The sequence below is a fragment of the Acartia tonsa genome, chromosome 4 (assembly GCF_053477335.1).
Source record: "Acartia tonsa isolate MP-2025a chromosome 4, ASM5347733v1, whole genome shotgun sequence".
Classification (NCBI taxonomy): Eukaryota; Metazoa; Arthropoda; class Copepoda; order Calanoida; family Acartiidae; genus Acartia; species Acartia tonsa.
This window is the reverse complement of record NC_137263.1, coordinates 11794345-11813378: the sequence shown is the minus strand read 5'-3', so window position 1 is coordinate 11813378 and position 19034 is coordinate 11794345. Positions and strand designations below refer to the sequence as shown.

Here is a 19034-nt window from a genome sequence, read left to right as displayed (position 1 = left end):
CCCTCTAGTAAAGTTGTTATGCATTTAGTAGTTAGTTTTACAACGCACTGCTTTCTTTTTAGATTAATTCATTTTTTAGCTATTTGAAAATTTTAGTTAACATAAATTTATAAAATTCATCAAATTAAATTGGTAATTTAGTTAATAAAATAATTTTGATATCAATCTAATATAAGAAATTTGGGGTACAGTCCCTTTCGTGACAACGCCTCCTAAGTGGCGTTTCTTCATATTTTCACGGTAGCTTTTCCCCTATTGGGCCAATTGCCTATCCCTGCAGGGCAATCATCTAACATAAATTAACCTATCAAAAGCTACCGTGAAAATAAGACAAAACGCCCCTGAAGAGGCATTGTCACGAAAGGTAATATACCCTAAATTTCAACTGAAAAATATGTATACTTTTGTACTTCAAACTATTTAAAAGGATTATTGATTAGAAACATGTCTCAAATTAAATTCCATTCTTGTACATTAGCCATTTAACATAAAATTATGAAATGTTAGATCCTCTTTTTTAAGAGATTAATCCAGGGATCTAAAGGGATAAGACCTTGGACGGTAAATCATGTACACTTACAATTTTGATAAACAAAATTATCCCTGTGTACCAATCAAGATTTAATAAATGTCTTAAAATTTTCAATTGAATGATTAATAATTTTTGTATACCTGTATAATTTACAGTCCAATTTTCCTTTCTCCCTGGATCTAAGAAACTAAGAGGATCTAACAATTTTCTATCATAAACAAAATATCCTTATATCCAGTTTAAAATAAGAATGTGATTAAAACCTATGTGCCAATTTAATCTTGGTTAGCTCATATAAAAAGGACTTTTTTACATTAATGTCCTAATTTATTTTGGTTTCTCCATTCTTTCCACTGTTCCTTATCTATAAAGTATAGCAACTATCATGCTTTTTCTCTTTTCGGCCAAGTTTTGTTGGTTACAAAATGTGTTACGTTCAAACAGCCCCCTCCCTTTGTTCGTTTTAATAACGTTTAAAAAATTCTAGAAATAGAAAATCTTTTTTATGAGCTACATTATATCATAACCATAGAAAATTAAGTTCAATTATTAATATAGAATATATTATGATAATATAGTAAATTTCCAGATATCATAATAAAGTTTTTTAAATATAATTGTCATTCTTTATTTGTGTACTTTAAGCTGACCCGCAACTGTAACTTGAAACATAGCGCATCCACTCGTCGTATGGGAGGTGACGGATTTGAATTTCGGTCCATATCCGCGTTTTAAAAGACGTAAAAGAAAAGGTAATGCCTTAGAACAGAACTGGCGTATCTCATTACCATGATTTCTTCCAGACAAAGGCCGTGCAATAAAAGGGTTGCTTGTGTGCATGAGTTTGGATTTCAGTGCGTTGGGACCTCCGTTACGGATCGATCCTAATAAAAGAAAAACTACATTTTTTAGCCATTTCTAAATTATTCATGTTCATTTATAAAGAGGTATTTTTTTAATCAAAAAAAAAACAAATTATATAATACCAAGGCCGCTTTGTTGAAATAAAATCTTTATTTCTTATATCTCTCTACCTTGAGATTTTTTTAGTCCGTCTTTGTGTCCAGAAAAGGTTATAAAAACCTTATTATTATTGTCGTATTTGTATACTAGCGGCTACGCCCCTAGAGGCCTCTAGTGGCACTTTGAATGTTTTTTTTTATTTAAAATATCTAATTACAGAAATAATTGGTTTATGTTTCGTTGGAGTCTCTTTTTCGAGAGGGGTAATTTTTTTCTAGGGGCGATTTCTCCTGATAGGGTGGTGGTACCCTCCCCCAAAATAGTTATAAACCTTCCCGGGACTTATGAGAAGCTACCCTGTTAAGGAGAACCCGATCGGTTCAGCGGTTAGCGAGATCCTTCGCTACAAACAGACAAACACACAAACACACAAACAAACAGACAGACATCGTTCTACTTTGTATTATAGATTGAGCAAAAAATTAAGAGGGGCATCTTTTTAAAGTCGAGGGGAAAGAGACGCTATGCCATTCCTTCCCCTTCACGCCCTCGTCTAATAGGCGACATTTTACTGTACGACATTTCTTCCCAAAAATAAAGATTTAGAATTAGGTCACAAAAAGAACCATTGAAAGTAAACATAATTAGTTGTTTTATAATAAGTTATATTATAGTAGAAGATGGAATATGATGTAAGGAATGATTTTAGAGGGAAAATAGGACATGCCCATTGCCCAAAAAGAAATGAAAAGTTTAATGTAGAAATGTAAAATTGTACTATTTGAAAGAAGCACAACCTATCACCTAGGTGTATAAAACAGGAAATGACTTTTTTACAAAATATATTCTCAGAAAAAAAAGATACAAAAATCTCTACCTGAGTGGGAATTTATAGACAGAGAAAATATGTCTTCATAATCGCCCCCTTCCCCCTTTCCATTTATAGCTAAATTTCAGCTGCTTAAGCTGTGTCTGTCCACTGTCGTGGTTGGTTGGTTTGAGTCCCAACAATTTTTATGTTTCATTTTACAGTTTTTAAGATATTTTTTATTAATATGAGTGCTATTTTTACTATTTAATGTTTTGCTTAAAATAATCATTACTTGTAAAATATAAATTTTTGCGAAGAAACGTGTTTTTAGACAGATTTTTGTCTGCTTTAAAGATAGAGAAAAAAATCTTTTCTTTAATTTGCCGGTTTTATCTTAAAGAGTGTTTTTTTAATTGAAATAGATAGATATAAAAAGTATATGAACGTATTAAAAGAATTTTATATTAATTTTTCTCTATTTTCATGAATTATCATATAAAAACGTTTAGCTAGCTAGCCTAAAATATTTATTTTTATAATTTGACCTACTTAAATATATATTATATTCTTAGAAATTGTTGTTAGGTATACGTTATAAAGATTATTTTGAAATTTATATTATTATTAAGATATATTATTCTTTCCTTTTTATTTTGTAGGTTAAATTGATTTACTATTTACAAATCATTATTATCTTATTGTTCTCTCAAACGTACTTTGCATAATACCTACAGGGTGTCCCTCGTAAACTGGTTTTTGTTAAACGCTTATTACTCACTTAATATTTGAGCTATCTTAGAAAATAAAAAGTATTTGGCAGCCTACTACTGACCATTTTATGGGGTAATGATGAAAAATCCTCAAAATAAAAAGGAAAAAATCTACGAGGTATTACATAAGAGGTTCATTTTATTGAATTTAGACTAATCCACAAGAAAATATTTGCTTTGTGAAGTTTAAGATTAGTTAGGGTCCAAACGGCTGGTCGCTCAGACTTTCTAAGCACAAAAATAGAACAGGCTTAATATATATGGCATACCAGAAATTCTCAATATTCAAGATTCTGAAGTGTAATATAAGTGAACAATATGTAAAAATAGGCATAATATTGATCTTCTTTGTTAATTTTTCACGTGAGCTCGCTTCAAATGCACGCACAAGAACCTGAAATATAATTTTTTTTAAATTAGACTACAATACCAGTTCTTATAATGTCTGGAGTAAGTCTTTTTGATCCACCGTTTGACCACCAGCTGCTTTTAAAGTTAACGAAGGCATAATTTTCTTGTGGATTAGTCTTATATTCACTAAAATCAGCCTGTTATGTATAACCCTTGTAGATTTTTTTCTGTTAACTTAGCGGATTTTTCATCACTATATGATTAAATGATCAGTAGTAGGCTGCCAAATACTTTCTATTTTACAAATATTAAGGGAGTAATAAGTGTTTGAAAAAAAACAGTTTACGAGGGATACCCTGTATATATGAAATACTTAACCTGGTTAATAACTCAAAAAGTTAGTTTAATTTCTTCCTACCCCCTCCCCACCCCCCCTCTCCCATCCCCTATTTATTAACAGTATGTTTGTCTGTGTGTGTGTGTGTGTGTGTAGTACTAACCGCTGGACCGATATTGATTTCCTTCATAGTGAAGCTTCTCATTGGTCTAGGGAATGTATTAAAACGTCTCCCCCCCCCCCTCATTTTAATTTCAAGTGCCCGTTGAGGGCTCTGCGTATCCGCTAAAAATCTTAACGAGGTTAATATATTTGTACCCTGAGCACGTTTACGGTTTAGGTATTCAGTTATTAATCAATACAGTTCTAGTATATGGTTTTAGTTCATTGTCAGCAGACAGACTAAATCATTAATTGTTGCTATATTGCATATTGGCAAATTAAGAACAATTGCAAATTATTTGATTTGTCGGCCGTAATAAAAATCTATATCTAAGTAACATTACTAAAACCTTACATTTTTATTTTCAGTTAAAATGTAGAGTTTTACTAAGTCTGGCAGTCAACTGCCGAATTTCCCCCCGTAAAACTTGTAATGTGACATTTGTTTACATAAGAAGAGGTAACTCACTACCTACCGATGGAGCTTAAAGTCGGACATGACATAGAGGAACAGAAGGTTGTATTGGTTCCCTTTGAGGCCACTGGTAGCCTCCAGGACCTGTCGGCCCCTAGCAGTCTCCAGGTTCAACAGTTTACGTGTACACAGTGTGGGAAAGCTCTGCGAGATCCACACACACTCAAATGCCACGTTAAGACTGTCCACGGAGAGAAGAAGCTGTCCTGTGATGTATGCAACAAACGTTTTCCACACAGAGGTGCTCTAAATGCACATAAAAAGACGCACGAAAGTGCCTCGTTTACTTGTAATATATGCAATGAAACTATTAAGGTTGGTTTGCGTCCATTTATATTTTAAGGGAATAGAATAAAGTAAGACATCAAAGGGATTTGTTAATTAGCTTTTCTGGTGGGATTGGAAGGGACTTTGGAAAATTTATTATACTGGTACCCAAATTTTTTATATCCATCTAATTTTCTTGAATTTTGTTTGGTTGGTTCTAAAGTATAAGTGTCCAAACTTTTTAACAAATGATTTTAATCTACAGAATGGGAACTTTTATTTTTTTGTATAATCATTAAGGATTAATATAAAGAGAGGGGTAGGTTTCTGGTAGAATCCGTAAAGGTGTGTGTTTTAAGGCTTAAAAATAGTAGTAGAACGATAATATTAACTAAATATGTGTATTTCTTATTGAAAAGAACTATAGACAAATTTAAAAAAAAAAGTTAACATAATTATTTATCGTTCTACTACTTTTTTACTTTACCAGAAACCTACCCCTCTCTTTATTGTACTATGTGATCCTGGACAAAGTAGCTTCGGACAAAGTAGCTTCGGACAAAGTAGCTTCAGACAAAGTAGCTTCAGACAAAGTAGCTTCGGACAAAGTAGCTTCAGGACAAAGTAGCCTCCACTGTTATTTAAGGTCATGGTCGCAAAAAATTGTAAAAACATTATTAAAAATTGTAATAATCTATCAACCACTTTTTGCTAAATCCTCGAAATTCTAAACCGCCAATGTATTATCAGTTGATGATATTTTTCTTAAATAAATGTTCTGAGGCTAACATAGGTTAGGTTAGGTTTTAGGCTAGGGAGCCGAGCGCCCGCGGATAGGCAGGCCAGGGGGCCGAGCGCTGCGGCCATATTGGAGACTATTTTTCTTAGGAAGCAACTTTTCTTAAGTAAATGTCCTGAAGCTACTTTGTCCTGAAGCTACTTTGTTCGAAGCTACTTTGTCCAAGATCTTACTATGCATAATTCCTTAAAATCCATGTGTTATTTATTTTCAAAATATTTTCTCGTTAAAGTTTATATTTCTTAATACCTATATATTTTCTTCTATAATCCCGTAGATGTGAGCATATTGAATTAACAATGAACTCAAACCTAATAATATCAGGATAGCAGTTATTTCAAGAAACACGTTAGGGCACACTCTGCCCCTAGACCTCACCAGTGTGGAGTGTGTGGCAAAAGCTACCTCCAGAAGTCTCACCTAACAGTCCACATGTCCATACATTCTGATCAGAAACCATTCACGTGTCCCGTGTGTTCAAAATCATTTCGGCTTGCCAAGGCTTTCAAAGAGCACAAAAATATGCATGATAAGATTAAAAACCTGAAATGTCCTCACTGTCCATATACAAGTTGTTTTCATAAAAACATGCAAACACATATTCGTAATCATATTAACAAGAGCAGATGCCAAGACTATGATAACAGTAGTACTAGACTGAATGAGGATAAAATAACAACTTTAGAATCAAATAATGAACCTATGATCTCAAAGATAAACCTGGCGGACTCTAGTCAACATCAGGATACCCTAGCCGGAGAGATGGAGTCTCCTGTGTACCTGCTGGTCAACCTAGAACCAGAAGAAAATTTATCCACACCAATTCATGACATGGAATCTCTAAACCTGCTGGAGATGGCACAGGAACTGTGTATCACCACGGACCAACCTGAAAAGATGTCCGACGACTACCGACCACTAGATCTTTCAATTGTAAGGGAGGTCATATTTTGTGAAGATAATAGTGAATCGGCTGAACCCACGGTCTTTTCTGACAACAACAGAGCCGCCTCATTTGACAGCTTAACACTGGATACAAACTATGCTACAACAGTAACTACATCCGAAAGAGAATCCTCTGCTGAAATGACAGCTGATGAGTATCTAAGTTATCAGGCAGAAAATCCGGGAAGGCGAAGATCAGTTTTCCTTGCAGAACAGCTGGACTATGAACATCAAGGAGAGATGAGGGTTGTAGATCCTGCTGAGGTCACTGGCTGATTTTCTTTCTCAATATTACAAGCAGACTGGTAAAATCAAGAAGAAATAAAAATGAAGACTTACAATAAGTAAGATGTCTCCTGTGAAAGAAAGGAATGCTGATGAATTCTAGAAACCCTAAATTAGATGTTACTTTAAAAAAAAGAGAAAATATCTAATAACAGCTAGACATGTAGAAATACGGATTTCTGTTTTCATCTAAAATCAAAAATAGCAAATCAGGGCATTAATTTACGTCAAGCAAGGTATTTAGCAGTTTTCTCCATAGAAAAGTTGAAAATTTTCTTTTACAATTTACAAACCTTAAGAATTGGGTGTCTTGATAGAATATTTATATGTAAAAACTGCCATATTTGACAACTTTAATATTTATTTTAAATTATTTGATATTGACTGACCTATAGATTTTATAAGACTTGCGTTTAAGTAAGCAACAAAATTTGCATAAACTATTTTTCTTAAGTAGGTAACTTTATTTATTTGTTTGTGAACTTTAAATCAAAACCAACTTGTAGATAAAAATGTGTTAAATAATAATTGTATTTTCATTGCTGTGATTTGTTAATTGTTTTAATGTCAGGGGTGTATATTCTGCAAAATTGACCCTGCTCAGGGAAGAGGGGGGGGGGGGGATAAAAAATATGTGATTGGGGGAAAATGTAAAAATACCTAAAGAGAACAGAAAACATTTTTTTCCATTTTTGTCCCTTCCTTGTGGAGAATATACACCTCTGTTTCATGTTTTATGTGGTTATTTATAGCGCAGCTGCTCTATAATCATTACCAATTATATTTATTAATATTTCAGAGTGGATTAGTTTTAAGAAGGGTTTGTTTCAGTGGTTGCCATGGGGGAGAATTCAACGGTAAGTGCTAATTTTCACATTTAAATTGAGTGTCCAGCTTTAATGGCTTTCTGGGATCTGGGATAAGATAAAATTGATGTAAATTGCACCTCCAATGATGATAAATTTAATTTCGCCTTTTGAAGATTAGAATTGTTGGTTGAGAGCCAATAAATGAGTAAACGCGTTTATAAAAATCTTGGGTACCAGTAAAGGGGGGGGGGGGGGGAAATGTGGTGACTCGTGCCACGACATACCAGCAATTTTATTTTGGGTGCTACTCCCTTAGTTTTAGAGATAATTGGATGAAATCTTTTGGGCTGGGTCAGTAATTACCCCCAACTATTGGTATCTTTCAAAAAAAAACGGCGGCGGGACCGCCGCTCCCGCCGCCCGCCGCCGTTTTCCGCCGCCACCAAAAAAATTTTTTTTTTTGCATTTCTCGCCGAATTAGGCAATTTGGAATCATTTGAGACCATGTTATTTTTTTCAAAAATTTTTCCCCTTACAAGCAACCCTGCGGGGGGACTTCATCATTTTTTTCAAATTCTCGTATATCAAGGTACCAATAGTTGGGGTAATTACTGACCCAGCCCAAAAGATTTCATCCAATTATCTCTAAAACTAAGGGAGTAGCACCCAAAATAAAATTGCTGGTATGTCGTGGCACGAGTCACCACATTTCCCCCCCCCCCCTCCCCCTTTAATAGTACAATGTTATTTTCATTCTTAGTAGTAACACAAATAATATGTAATTGAAATCAACTTATTTTAAGTCTTAAAAGGGTTAAAATGTACTGATAACTTATTTAATTTATTCTTTTTGGGGACATTTCAACAAATAAATTTTCTAATATTATTTGATTATGACAAAATTATTTTTTTTAGGCATCCCTGTTACTTCGTAAACAGTTGGCAGAGTTGAACAAAAATCCTGTCGAGGGTTTCTCTGCTGGTCTCATAGACGATGATGATATTTACAGATGGGAGGTAAGCACGAAGCTTCTTGGGGCATATTAAACTTTTAAAAATAGCTAAAAACCTGTCCAAGAACTTCATCAAACTTTCCTGAAATCAAAATCTAAAAATATTCAGTAAATGTATGATTTTAAGAGATACTTAAAAAACAGTTTTGTATTAGAGGATTACCGAAACCCACTCAAAAATCTAAGTACGCTTATGCACTTGTCTTAATTCTTATATTTATTTTAATAACATTACAGGTTATGATAATTGGACCGCCAGACACCCTGTACGAGGGAGGATTTTTCAAATGTCACCTTCTGTTTCCCAAAGAGTATCCCTTGAAGCCTCCAGAGTTGAGAATTCTTACAGAGATCTGGCACCCAAATATTGACAAGAATGGCAAAGTCTGTATATCTATTTTACATGAACCAGGTAAATTATGAAGGAGTACAAAAATTATACTTGTTTTTTTTGCAATTCTTGTTCTTTTTTTAATTTCTCGTTGCATAACAAATACTACAACAGAAGAGAGTAAAAATAGTTGAAATAACAGGACAATTTTAAGGGAAGTTGAAAAGGTTCGTCAAGGAATAAAATCATTTTTGTATTTATTTTCTATACCGGGCTTTCCAAGATCCTTCTCATGTTGGATATGATTTTGGTCATTGAAGTAGCGCTATGCACGAACGATATAAAGTGTTTTAAGCACCTAACAGGCTTGTACTACAGCAATTTTTGCTATATCAGGTTTCTGTTAAATGAAATTAAGGGAAAAATCAGCTCTAGTTTAATTTTTCGGGGAAAATTTTAATTTGTCTTGTTTATTGTTGATTCCCAAAGTTATAAAAAAATTACATAAATAAAATATATATAGTATTAAAAGCATGAGTTACCATTAATTAATTTTTATACGTCAATCACCAATTTATATTTCAACAGTATCTTCTTTCGAGAAATGGAAAAATTATCAATAGGCATTAAGTGCTTTTGTACTAAACTATTATGAATCTTTAAATCCGGGAGTAAGAAATTCAGAGAAACCTTAAAATATATATTTAATATTTTATTTATTATTTAATAGGTTTTTACTTCTGTTAAAGTATATGGTTTTCGTTTTATGACTATTCTAAATGCGTATTATTAGACCTGGGCAGGTCTTCGGCCATTTAGTCTAGTTAAAATCTTTATAAATTAAGATTAATTATTTTAAAGGGGGGGGGGGGGCGAAAGTGACACTTTTTGAAACCAAAACTAAAAGTCAAAGGAACTCAACTAAAAAAAGAGTTACAGGTCTGACATTTTGCATGGCAGTTGCATTATAGGGGTACAATATGGAACTGTGAAGAAACGGCGGCGCAACCGCCGAAAACCACCGAGAAAAGGCAAAAAAAATTACGGCGGGAAACGGCGGTTTTCGGCGGTTGCGCCGCCGTTTCTTCACAGTTCCATATTGTACCCCTATAAAGCAACTGCCATGCAAAATCTCAGACCTGTAACCCTTTTTTTAGTTGAGTTCCTTTGTTGACTCTTAGTTTTGGTTTCAAAAAGTGTCACTTTCGCCCCCCCCCCTTTAAGAAGAAAAATATGCAGCATATATTCTAAATGCATATTGAGAGGCCTGGTGTGATCAGGTTTTAGACATCAACATTGATGAAAAGCCCAGAAAATAATATCTCCAAAATATTTTAAACTTAAGAGAAAACAATATATATGAGGGAGGGGGGGGGGGGGGGGGTAGGTATTATTTTTACTTTTTTAAGAATGTTTTTTTTTATCTAGGAGATGATAGATACGGCTACGAGAAGGCTAGTGAACGATGGTTACCCATTCACACAGTTGAAACCATACTCATTTCTGTCATATCTATGCTCGCAGACCCTAATGACGAGAGTCCAGCTAACGTAGACGCGGCCAAGGAGTGGAGGGAGGCGTACCCGGAATTCAAGTAAGTATTATTTTACGTTTTATCCCTCTATGAGTCTATATTGCTAAGTGCAACACCCTATACCATCCCTCCCCCCCCCAAGAAAAAAAACATTCTGTCCCCCCCCCCCCCCCCCCCTAAAGAACGCCCAAATGAAAACAGAAAATGTGTTGTAAAGGTAGGTTGCGGGTAAAATTCGTAAAGGTATGTGTTTTAAGGCTTAAAAATAGTAGTAAAACGATAATATTCACTAAATATGTGTATTTGTTATTAAAAAGAACTATACCTAGACAAAAATTTTTTAAAAAAAGTTAACATAATTTTTTATAGTTCTACTACTGTTTTTAACTTAAAACACACAACCTTCACGGATTTTACCCGCAACCTACCTTTGAAAACCCAAAAATAAATCATATTTACCCATTTAAACGATTCGGTACCTTCTAAGATTAAACCTAGGCAGTGACACTTAAAAGAATAGAAAATCCAATAACAATTTATTACTTTTTAGAAAGAAGGTGGCAAGATGTGTTCGGAAATCTCAAGAGGAGCTGTAATTTTACCCAGACCATACTCCCTCCTCCTCTCCCACTTCACCACCATGTCACATACACCTAGCCTCTCCACGTGCCCCATGCTCAAAGTCCTCTTATCCATCTAGGAAACCACTTAAATCATCATAAATCAATCATTAGCATAGCAAGGTTCAACAAACAAAAACTTATTTAATTCTCTGTATTAACAGCATAATTTCTTTTTAAAGGGGGGGGGCGAAAGTGACACTTTTTGAAACCAAAACTGAAAGTCAAAGGAACTTAACTAAAAAAAAAGAGTTACAGGTCTGACATTTTGCATGGCAGTTGCTTTATAGGGGTACAATATGGAACTGTGAAGAAACGGCGGCGCAACTGCCGAAAACCGCCGAGAAAAGGCAACAAAAATTACGGCGGGAAACGGCGATTTTCGGCGGTTGCGCCGCCGTTTCTTCACAGTTCCATATTGTACCCCTATAAAGCAACTGCCATGCAAAATCTCAGACCTGTAACCCTTTTTTTAGTTGAGTTCCTTTGTTGACTCTTAGTTTTGGTTTCAAAAAGTGTCACTTTCGCCCCCCCCCTTTTTTTATGTTTCTCATTTTAAACTATGAATAATACAGTGAGTACTTAATTTGAAAAACAATTAGCAAACATTCATTTACTATCACATGTTAAAGTTTTATATGACGTCCCGAAGATAAGCAAAAAAATCCCTAAGATCTTCCTCCAACACCCCGAGTGAATCTGAATCCAAATTTATGTGTTTGATGAATAGACAGCTGAATGTTGTCCTCAACTCGAACCTGCAACATAAAAGCACCTTTAACATCAGAAGCTAACGCTCTTTTTGTGAAAGACACTTTTTTATCGTAGAGAATCAGTGGAATCACTTTTGGCGCCGATGATTAATCCCCCTCATCACCCTGTTCAACACACTTTTTTTGATCATTTTATTATTGATTTGCATAGAAAAATTCCATGTATTACCTTTTTATACGAATTTTATGTATGGATAAGAAAGCTTAGCAAGAATTTAGTGAATTTTATCAACTATAGGACCTTCTTAGCTTTAAAGTGATCAAAATTTTTTACATCAGCATCAAAGATTTGATTTAGAAATGCTGTACTTTCATTTTTCATTTAATTCAAGTTTACATAGAAACTACTCAAGCTTAATCTAGAAAATCCACAAGTTTTGTTCCTTTTTTATCATCTTAAAAACCTTTTTTACCGTCTATATATATATTGTTCAAATATTCAGTTCCATTGTCACTCATTTTTTTACATGCTAATTCCGTCTCATTCAATAAATTATATGTGTGTAATGTGCGAGTTTTATTATTTTATTTTAATATTTTAAAACCAGGGCTTTAATTTGAATATGTAAAAAAATTTCAAGTATACTTATAATATAATTATAGTATAATATAATTATACTATAATAAATAAGTACCTAGCAAGAAACGGGATTTGATTATTTTATAAAGAAAGAGAAAAATAGAAGCTATAACCCACATCTGAATTAATTTGAGAAATATTTCGCAATTTCAGCTATTTTTAGGTGGTACTTTTGTATTTACTACGATAACTTCCATAAAAAGAGCTGAAATATTCAATAAGTTCCTTCTAATTCAGTTGAAGGTTATACCTAGATTATTGGTAAAATAGGCTCTAATATTAGGTAAGCATTGAGGTATAAAAAAGTAAGTGAAGGCTCGTAATTTTTAAACAATTTTTTCAGATGAATGAAAATGTAGGAACTGAGAAAGAAAGGAGTGCACCTGATAAAGATGTTCAGGGTATTTCAAAGCAGCTCATATCAACAACGAAATTAATTCGAAAATAAATCACGAAACCTACCTTCAACTGTCGTCAACTCTTATTAAAGGGATAGTTGCATGAAGTGCATTTCAGAAAAATAATTTCAAGTTAAACGTATGCCATCAAACATATATAATTTTGTATTACAAAAATTAACAATTAGACATCACTAGATTAGTCATCATGCTGTTTTTGTGAAATAAGCCAGCTATTTTCATGAATTATTTTCAAAAATACGATTTCCTTAAATCTTAATATTTTTAAAACTACTTGGTAGAAAATTGAAATTCTTTCAAAGAAATGCCCTAGAAATGTAGTTTAAGCCATTGAACAGGAAAAAATATGCAGTTCACTAAATTCGAGTTTAAATGCATTTCGTGCAACTACCCCTTTGATCTGCCCCCCAAATATTATTTTAGTTTTATTACGCGTGTTGGCTATAACTTATTCCAGCATATCACTCAGTTAATTCCTGTAAATAGAAATAGAAGAATAGAAGCATATTCTGAACCCCTTTTTCGTCAAATCTAAGAAGGAACATTTCTAGCAGACAAGTATTGTTTACTTTCGACTCAAGCTGATGTGGATTCTTAAAATATTATAGACTCGCTACTCGATAGTGAGGCAAAATTATTTTTGTGAAAAATCATCCAAAAGCACATTAAAAATCTACAAAAATTAAACAAAATCATATGTTAATAACCCTTTAATATTTTATTTAATTTTTGTAAATTTTTTTATTCGATTTTGGAGGATTTTTCACAAAAATAATTTTGCCTCACCAGCGAGTAGCCAGCCTAACTTGTTTTGTAAGAATCCACCTCGTTTCGAAGCTTTCAAATTTAATCGAAATTTTTGGGCAATTAATTCTGATTCCGCAAAGCTTTCTACTAAGAAAATATACTGTTTACAGCTGACTTTTAACTATGTATGAAATGAAAAAAAACATGCATTCGTAACAAGATGTGTACAAAATTTCAACCAATGAAATTAAATGTATGTACCGATGCGATTCTCCTATTGGCTCAATCAGACATTCCCTCTCTTTCTTAGTACCTTTATTTTCCTGTATGACATATCCGAACACGATTCTATTTGATTTTATATAAGGGGGGGGGGGGGGGTGGTTTAATGCAACCATCTCGTAATCAATGTATAAATGGTACTTAAAAGGGGGAGGGCGAAAGTGAAACTTTTTGTAACCAAAACTAAAAGTCAACAAAGGAACTCAACTAAGAAAAGAGTTACAGGTCTGAGATTTTGCATGGCAGTTGCATTGCTTTATAGGGGTACAATATGGAACTGTGAAGAAACGGCGGCGCATCCGCCGAAAACCGCCGTTTCCCGCCGAATTTTTTTTGCCTTTTTTCGGCGGTTGCGCCGCCGTTTTTTCACAGTTCCATATTGTACCCCTATAAAGCAACTGCCATGCAAAATCTCAGATCTGTAACTCTTTTTTTAGTTGAGTTCCTTTGACTTTTAGTTTTGGTTTCAAAAAGTGTCACTTTCGCCCTCCCCCCCCTTTGAATTTTGATCTGAAATTTTGCATGATTAATCCTTGGTAGGTCTATTTTCCCTAAATCGAACAAAAAGTAGCCTTTTTTTGGCAATTTTTAGGGCAAATCTGTCATAAATTACGTAGAAATCAACTCTTTGAAACATATTTTTGCTTTAAATAATGTGAAATGATACAAAAAAAACATTTTTTAGATTTCTAGTACCAGCAACTACCGGCTAGAACCGTTTGAAAACGTTTTGGAGCGGAAAAAAAGCATTATGTGGAGAGAGGTTTCGTGATGGATTTCGCTTTAAAATACCCAACAAATGGCTAAACGGCTCAGCCGTTAGCCGCTACTTTTCTAACTTTTTGTTCAATTTAGGGAAAATAGACCTACCAAGGATTACTCATTTATACATTGATTACGAGATTACCCCCCCCCCCCCTTATTATTTTATTAAGCGTCTCCTAGCTTGTTAGATCTTACTAATCCTTCTATAAAAGTAACAGGATCTCTGTGTGTCTGTACCGAAGGATCTTGCTAACCGCTCAACCGTAATTGTTCTTTTTAAATTGTAGCTTCGCATAGGTCCACCATCCTCACAAGATACATCACCACTAGAAAAAATATTTAAAAATGTCTTGTTAAAACTAAAATTTATAAGGGGATGTGCTTTACAACCTAAAATAAATTAAAGGGGAGGGGTCAAATTCAACCCCTAACATATTAAGTGCTTCTAGGGGCGTATCATTTAGTATCACATATAGAGTAGGATAATCATCAACTGAATTTATTCAAAAATATTTTGGGATTTCATCTGTCTATAAGTCTGTCGTAGTAGATGCTACTTTAAAAAATGTCTGAGTTAACTAAATGGGCATGATGACATTCTAATAGTGCCTAATACTGTTACACTTCTTGATATCTATCTTTATTTTTCAGTTATGTGTAAGCTATCCCCTTTATTAACATTTATTGGGGGTTTGTTTTAAGTTTTTAATGTCCTACCTATATAATATTAATATCTATGCAATAAGTATATTTCTAAAATGCTTTTTTGTGCTGAGCTTATGAAGTTTAGATTTTAAATTTTAAAAAAGAAGGCTTAATGTCAATCAAGTGTAATAAATAATTGTGACTTCATTGAAATACCTACACCAGAGAATGCTGCCATTGTTGAGGAAACCGATGACGAAGGAAAGAACACAAAACAGATTGTTTGCATAAATTGCAGCTCAAAAATTCTTCCTCCAAGCATGGGAACTTTTATGGTAAGTTGAGGAATAAGAAGAAAGTCTAGTAGCACAGTATAGGAACAATCCGACCACTTTATTGGTTAGAAAGTGTACACATTAAGTTCTCAAGGGCAATCAAAATATTTTTCATCTAGGTAGGAAAATTAATAAGTTAGGTAGCTGTTGTCCAAAATTTGGTTGCTCGTATTATGAAAGTTTATATAAAATACATAAATTACCTAACAAATATTCTCACTTGCTAGAAATTCCTTTTCAAGTTTAATGAATTATTGTGTCAGATTGGCCATTTTGGGTAAGGTATTGAATCTCCATTACTTCTAAAAATAAGGTTTAAATCAATTTTTATACAATGATACCTATAGATTTTATAAAGAAAGATAGATAAATAGCAGAAATACTAATATTCCCCAAAATATAAATAACAAAATGAAGAATTCTCCTAGAGCCAAAGATTAAATTCAAGCATGGCTCTGTATCACATTTATATTCGGATAACAAATGATATATTGTATGTTTTTACATAAATTGTACACAAAAATATAAATACTTATAAATGGTAAGGTTAAAAAGTTAAAACCTTTTACCTTCTTTATGTTGGCCCTTTAGACCAGTACATAACACTGAATCAATTCTTTCCTAATAAAAAAGTAAAAGGATCTGTGTCTGTCTGTACTGAAGGATCTCTAACCGCTGAACAGATATGGTTCTCCTTTACAGTTTAGGTTCTCATAGGTCCTGGGAAGGTTTATTTTTTAACTTTTTCTTAACCCCCCCCCCCCCCCTCCACTCAGGCCCCTAGAGGCCTCTAGATCCGTATCCGCTAATAATCTTATATGTCACTATTCTCGATCAACTGTCTGTATAAGCAAGGTGTAAAAATACACATTCACTGATATTAACATAATGAGGATTGATTTACGATTTTAATTTTTGTAGGAGCTTGAGTTTGAGTTGGTCAGCTTTAAGGGTGAGAAAGAAATCGTGAAAAAATTCTTTAAGGTAAAAATAATAGTACGTAAAAAAATCTTTATTGAACCCTTTCAATGTATTGTAAAATTGTGGTTAGGTGGGGAGAGTACACTGGACTGTAAATCCTACTGGTTTACAAAGTTTTATAAACAGGCCCTTATTCGTTGGATTAAATCTTTGGGTCTTTATTAAATACTAGCGGCTTCGCCCCTAGCCTCTAGGGGCTTTGCCCCAAGAGGTGATAAAAAAAATTAATATTTATTGTTTTTAGTGAGAGAATGTTACTATTCTTTCATTCAAAATAAATGCTGGAATAAAAAATATTTTTTAACAAAGGACCTAGGAAATCTTCAGCAAATAAAAAAAAAAAAAAAAAAAAAAAAAAAAAAAAAATTGGGGGGGGGATTTTTTTGTTTTTGGGGGGGTTGGGGGTGTCCCACCCCCCAAGAAAATAGCTTAAAACCACCACAGGACCAATAGGTATATACCCTGAAGAGTAGAATCCGATCGGTTCAGTGGTTACCGAGATCTTAAGGGACAGACAGACGGACGGACAGACGGACAGACAGACATCGTCCTACTTTGTATTATAGATAGCGGCTTCGCCCCTAGCCTCTAGGGGCTTCGCCCTATGAAGTAATGGGAAGTCAACCCTCCTATATAGAAATATTAAAAAAAATATTCTTTGTTAAATTACTCTGTGGTAAAATTAAACCCAGGTTGTGCGCTTTATGCACAAAAATTTCAATTCGTACAAATTAAATCCAGGTTGTTTGCTGTATACACAAAAATTTCAATTCGTAAAAATTAAACCTAGGTTGTTCGCATACACAAAAATTAAAATTTATAAAAAAAATATTTAAAATTTTTTTTTTGGAGGGGGGGGGGGGTTCATGGGGGCTTCGCCCCATGGTGCAGTGGGGTTCCCCCACCCCAATTACTGGTTTTTGTTTACAAAAGTAAAAAAGTTGGGATTTTTTTTATTTTTGGGGGGATGGGGTGTCCTACCCCCCATGAAAATAGCTTAAAACCACCAGAGGACCAGTAGGTATATTCCCAGAAGGGTAGAGCCCGATTTGTTCTGCAGTTACTGAGATTTTACAAAAAATGTAAAAAAAAAAAATTTGGGGGGTGGTTTTTTTTTAGTTTTTTGGGGGGTTGGGGGTGTCCCACCCCCCAAGAAAATAGCTTAAAACCACCACAGGACCAATAGGTATATACCCTGAAAAGTAGAATCCGATCAGTTCAGTGGTTACCGAGATCTTAAGGGACAGACAGACAGACGGACAGACATCAAGCTACTTTGTATTATAGATAGCAGTATTTTTATTTTGAAATTCTATAAATGTTTTATGTTGCTTAGGTCGAGGACATGTTCCATTTTGATAACCTGGGTTTTACAAACACTGTTGATAATCATAAGGTTCAGTTATTTGATATTTATCACATCGTATTATAGACAGTTTCCACGGAAATTAAAACGAAAAATTGTAAGATTTAATTAGTTTTGTTATCCCCGATGGGCCGAAGGCTCGTACTGACAAAACTGGTATACATTTTATGATTATTATTTAATTATTCGTGGAAAATTGTCTTGGTTCTAATTCTGTGGATATTAATCTGCTTCAAAGCCATACTGAAAAATAAAAAAATATTCTAGAATTTGTCAAAATCTTGATATGCACAAATTCACGAGGATGAAAACATCCATAAAAGCGAAGCTTTAAAATCAAACTTTGGAACAAACAAACATAAATACCTATAGAGTGACAAAACTTATGGACAAAATTTTCCAGGTTATGTAGAAACCCCACAACTGAAGCTAATCCGCTCGTAGTTGGAGAGTTAGGTCCTGGTCTCGGTCCTAGACGCGTTTTAATAAAAGGCAAATCTGCTGCTGCTGTCAAATGCGAGACAATTAAAAGAGTAAAGGAATGTCCTGACCTGAAACAGGCTCAACTCATGAAATGCATATATTTCACAAATATATATAGATTGTATTTTTGTTAAAACTTATTAAAAACTCCTTTATTTTTAGTTTTTATCCTGTGCTGACTGTGATCTTGGCCCCATAGGATTCCATGACCTCAACACCAAGCTCTCCTACCTGGCCATCGACAGAGTACAAAAAATTTAACTTTTAAAACTTGCATAATAAAGCTTTTACAATAGTTTTTATTCATTTTATTTATGTTTGTTATATTGGTGCAAAGCTACTCTATATCTTGAGTCTTATGGGCAGAAATAATGGACTTATGAATGGGTTTATTTTAGCTTATCTTTAAGACTTTATGTACAAGCTCACAATGCCGTTATCCAGAACATCTAGATATAATATTTCTATTGTGATATGGGATGTTTTTGGTTTGAGCCTCACATTCCGATATAATTTGGAAAATTTTGCATCATATTTTTATCTTAGTTTACTTATTGCCTTATGTACCTGGTACAGGTGTCCTTTTAGACTGGAGGTTAATTTAACGCTACTTTTAGATCAATATACGTTAGTTAATTAGCTTATCTGTCTGCA

General features: G+C 33.8%; 3 protein-coding genes and 1 long non-coding RNA gene across 5 annotated transcripts; all 4 read left to right on the top strand.

Annotated features, from left to right (window-relative positions):
- Positions 1–677: 677 nt before the first annotated feature.
- Positions 678–1149, top strand: LOC145316086 (uncharacterized). Its single transcript, XR_013878293.1, has 2 exons — positions 678–816; positions 1043–1149. It is a non-coding gene; the product is annotated as an uncharacterized LOC145316086 (long non-coding RNA).
- A 3128-nt stretch (positions 1150–4277) lies between these two features.
- On the top strand, positions 4278–7497 carry LOC145316090 (uncharacterized). Its single transcript, XM_080156383.1, has 2 exons — positions 4278–4716; positions 5792–7497. Exons 1-2 carry the CDS (start codon positions 4405–4407, stop codon positions 6686–6688), a joined length of 1209 nt encoding a protein of 402 aa, XP_080012509.1. The 5' UTR covers positions 4278–4404; the 3' UTR covers positions 6689–7497.
- Positions 7411–11780, top strand: LOC145316091 (ubiquitin-conjugating enzyme E2 G1-like). Of its 2 annotated transcripts, XR_013878295.1 has the most exons (6): positions 7411–7554; positions 8422–8523; positions 8757–8931; positions 10279–10444; positions 10935–11084; positions 11735–11780. XR_013878295.1 is itself a non-coding variant. In XM_080156384.1 (5 exons), exons 1-5 carry the CDS (start codon positions 7537–7539, stop codon positions 10978–10980), a joined length of 507 nt encoding a protein of 168 aa, XP_080012510.1. In that variant the 5' UTR covers positions 7411–7536; the 3' UTR covers positions 10981–11184. The 2 variants fall into 2 exon arrangements, 1 of the variants encoding a protein (XP_080012510.1); XM_080156384.1 differs by lacking the exon at positions 11735–11780 and having other exon boundaries at positions 10935–11184.
- An 819-nt stretch (positions 11781–12599) lies between these two features.
- Positions 12600–18682, top strand: strat (RAB interacting factor STRAT). Its single transcript, XM_080156386.1, has 5 exons — positions 12600–12758; positions 15441–15550; positions 16472–16534; positions 17868–17927; positions 18543–18682. Exons 1-5 carry the CDS (start codon positions 12701–12703, stop codon positions 18639–18641), a joined length of 390 nt encoding a protein of 129 aa, XP_080012512.1. The 5' UTR covers positions 12600–12700; the 3' UTR covers positions 18642–18682.
- Positions 18683–19034: the final 352 nt, after the last annotated feature.